Genomic DNA, 3,780 nt, shown 5'->3' on the forward strand with positions numbered 1-3,780 from the left:
ATTTTGCATGATCTTTCAAAGAATACTTCCTCGTTCACAAAAGTGGAAAATTTCAACTGCAAGTGTTAGAACATTCAGAAGATGATGAACATGAAAAATGAAGTGAGGAGATACTGTTCTGTAACCGCTGCGTCTTAAAATGTAGACAGTTTAGCTGGCCATGAACAATTTTCTATGCTCTACAAATCCCAGCTCTCCTTGGAAACCCCTGCTTACTTGTAGTAGGGCATTCCAGGGCATCCCTAGTTCAGCTTCAAAGTGTTTCAAGGTCACCATCTCAGATGAAAGCACCACAGAAATCATTCACTTAGAGTTTAACATCCACTAAGATGGTTCAACCCTGCAGCCATGCACAATCTAAGCACATTAACTGAATTTTCCATCATTTGACAAAAAACTCAATTTGAATGGAAGCTTCCTGTAATGACCAAAAAAAAAAAAAAAAAAAAGTACTTGAAACGAATTGGCTCTTTCATTTTCTCAATTATTCACTTAACAATTGTGAAAGGACTTAATTTTGAATAAAGTCCAAATGTTTAAAAATGAGGAACTGGTTAAAATTTCTGACTGAACTTATGCTAAACATATCAGTGGCATCAAAGGGTTAAAATCATAGCCATGACTAATTCCTGATAAATCAAATCTAATGAATAATATCTGCTTATTAGATCACAGACAGCAGCAGAAAAAATTTAGCGTATCAGTGCTAGGGATACCCTCTCAAGGAGAAGAGCAAGTAAGGAGTGCATTTATTTCTACTAGATTTAGTTACCAATAATAACATATTACAGTATCGATAAACAGCCTTAGAGACAGTGAGAACAATAGAAATAAAAGCTGTAGAAATAAAGCAGAAGCATTTACAGAAGAAGAATCTGACTTTTCACTGCTGATCAGGCAAAGCTGGAGTCATCTACCTGTAAAGTGAAAAATACATCTTGAAAAAGATGGGACCTCCTCTCCAGGTCCAGTCCAAGGTAAGCGCTCGCTCCCGCTCGTGCTGGGGAATGCATGCTGCGGCTCCCGCCTGCTCCCCAAGGAAAGGCACACAGAGATTGTGCAGACAGCTTTCCTTTTCCTGCTCCAAACTGCAAATGTTTAAAGGGGAAACCTTTTTCTAAGAGGCAACCGGGGGCGAGCCTCAAAGCCCAGGTTCATGGAGAGAAGACAACCGTTTGATTTGAGTGTGCTCTGCCGATGTCTCCCCCTCCCCGCACCCAAGTGTTGCTAAGCTATAAGGGTATGTGATGTTCAAAGCTATCTGTAGGCACACTAACCCTTTGTTCCACCGGGCAGCTGAGTTGTTTCTAATGTGAAAGAACAAACCGATGCTTGATAGCCTTGGTGACTTAGAAAACATCACTCGTATAAATAGCGAATTCCCTCTCTGAAGCAGTTTTTATCTGTGGCACGGAGAGAGGCAAAACGCGAACCCTAATCAGGCTGCAGTCGGTGCGGATACTCCTACTGACTGCAAATGGAAGCTTTCCCTGCAAACTTAAACCACTCAGGCCAACAAGACCCCAGCATCACTCTCAGAGTATCTTGTGTGAAAACACCTCACCACGACACACATGTCTGATAGATGATATGTACGTGCATGCACTCCACAGCTGGCACCCCCTTGAACAGACGGGGACACCTCTCCTTTCAGTGTTGTCCTGCTGCATGAATCAGCTATTGTAATTGGTCCCAAAAAATGCGACAAGATGCTTTGTGTAAAATCCTTGAAATATAAATGAAGCTATCTGTTTTAACACCATAAGCGCTAAACATGATTTGGCTGGCTGATACTACGTATACATCTTGAAGTATTAAAAATAATGTGTCATTTAGAGTAGTAGTATGCCTTTCTGTGAATAGCCCCCCAAACTGTGTAAACTTCCTAGACTTACAGGAAAGAAAGAGACAAACCGTTGTTATACCCTGCTTCCCTTACACAGTTAAATGCAAATTCTCCCTTAGAGTCATATTCCTGATATCTCCCTGCATACACAGCTGATACGCCACCTACTGCAAACCCGAGCTGACACTCAGAGCAATGCTAGCAGCGTTTCCATTCCCACATCGTGCCGGAGCTGAATAAAGGTGCCTTTTAAAAAGAAAAATAATCTCTTTACAAGCTGACAAGAAGAAAGCAAGATAGCTGGCTCTTTGTCCCAGCTCCCGTGATGGAGAGAAAAACAAACAGAAGAGAAAAGGAATGCGAAGAAAAACACAGCAACTCCGAAGGCTCTGAGCAAGACAAGGACTATAAAACGTCTCTGATTACTCTGAACGTTGGTGGCTATCTATATATCACGCAAAAACAGACACTAACCAAGTATCCAGATTCTTTTCTCGAAGGGATCATAAATGGAAAAATAATGTGCCCATTTGATACAGACGGTCATTACTTCATAGACAGAGATGGACTCCTTTTCAGACACATTCTCAACTTCCTACGAAATGGAGAACTTCTTCTACCGGAAGGGTTTCGAGAAAATCAACTTTTGGCACAAGAAGCAGATTTTTTCCAGCTTAAGGTACTGTCGGATGCAGTGAAATCAAGGTGGGAGAAGGAACAGCTAGCATGTCGAGAGACTACTTTCCTGGAAATAACTGACAGCCACGACCGTTCACAAGGACTTCGAATCTTCTGTAATGCTCCTGATTTCATTGCAAAAATAAAATCCAGAATTGTACTGGTGTCCAAAAGCAGGCTGGATGGATTTCCGGAGGAGTTTTCGGTATCTTCAAATATTATTCAATTCAAGTACTTCATAAAGTCTGAAAATGGTACACGGCTGGTACTGAAGGAGGACAACACCTTTGTCTGCACCCTGGAAACTCTTAAGTTTGAGGCTATAATGATGGCTTTAAAATGTGGATTTAGACTGCTGACCAGTCTGGATTGCTCGAAAGGGTCAATTGTTCACAGTGATGCACTTCATTTTATCAAGTAATCACAAAGGCAAAGGAAAAGAGCATGCAGCCTTAAACCTCCTTGACCTGCAGCCTCCCGGCATCACAAATAACGTATCTCACTAGTCTCGTACCACAGAGCTCGGCTGCTAATCAATGGATGTGAGCTAATGGTATGTAAATTCTCATCATGACATCCATCTCTGGCTTACTTAAGCTGAATGAACATTTTATGCCTGAATTTAATAAAAATGATCTGCTCAACGTCGTAAACACAGACTGAATGCTTTATGCTATTTGTAATATATGTTTTCTCGAAGCTGTCTTTCAACCAGAGAGTCTCGCTGAATTTCTGTGTACTTGTATGACTAACATGCAGACATCTAACTGCTCTGCAGAACAGCAGTCAGAGTATTTTCATCTAACAAGCAGGCTTAAAATATGTTTTGCTTATAACAAATTCAGAATGGATTTTAACTGGAATAAATGGTTTTCAATGTTCATTAGTGTTTATGCTAATCTATTGTACTGAACTTGCAAAAAAAAAAAAACAAAACCCGACATTGCGAGAGGGTTTAAAATGAATCAACTTGATTTTAAAGTTAAATGATTTCTCAACTTACTTAAACCCAAATGTACAGCCGTTGTTACTATATTAATTACAATTGCTAAAAAACATGCAAAACAACAAATTAATGCTGGGGGGGGGAATTAGTTCTGTTATGGGAAATAAGCTGAATCTGCACAGAATGTTAAATTTTCTAATTACATATACATATCAAATGGCTAATAAAAATAGTAGACATTAAGTTTCATGTAACAGGTTTCCAGTAGTGACATCCTACAATGCTAAAGTCACAGTTTCCTACTAAACAT

The 3,780-nt window shown here is 40.0% G+C and overlaps 1 protein-coding gene across 1 annotated transcript; it reads left to right on the forward strand.

Moving 5' to 3' along the window:
* The first annotated feature begins 2,006 nt into the window (after nt 1-2,006).
* On the forward strand, nt 2,007-3,407 carry KCTD4 (potassium channel tetramerization domain containing 4). The gene has a single exon (XM_010152247.1). The coding sequence runs from the start codon at nt 2,172-2,174 to the stop codon at nt 2,943-2,945; it is 774 nt and encodes a 257-aa protein (XP_010150549.1). The 5' UTR covers nt 2,007-2,171; the 3' UTR covers nt 2,946-3,407.
* Nucleotides 3,408-3,780: the final 373 nt, after the last annotated feature.

This window comes from Eurypyga helias, unplaced genomic scaffold (genome assembly GCF_000690775.1).
Source record: "Eurypyga helias isolate BGI_N326 unplaced genomic scaffold, ASM69077v1 scaffold8205, whole genome shotgun sequence".
Taxonomy (NCBI): domain Eukaryota; kingdom Metazoa; phylum Chordata; class Aves; order Eurypygiformes; family Eurypygidae; genus Eurypyga; species Eurypyga helias.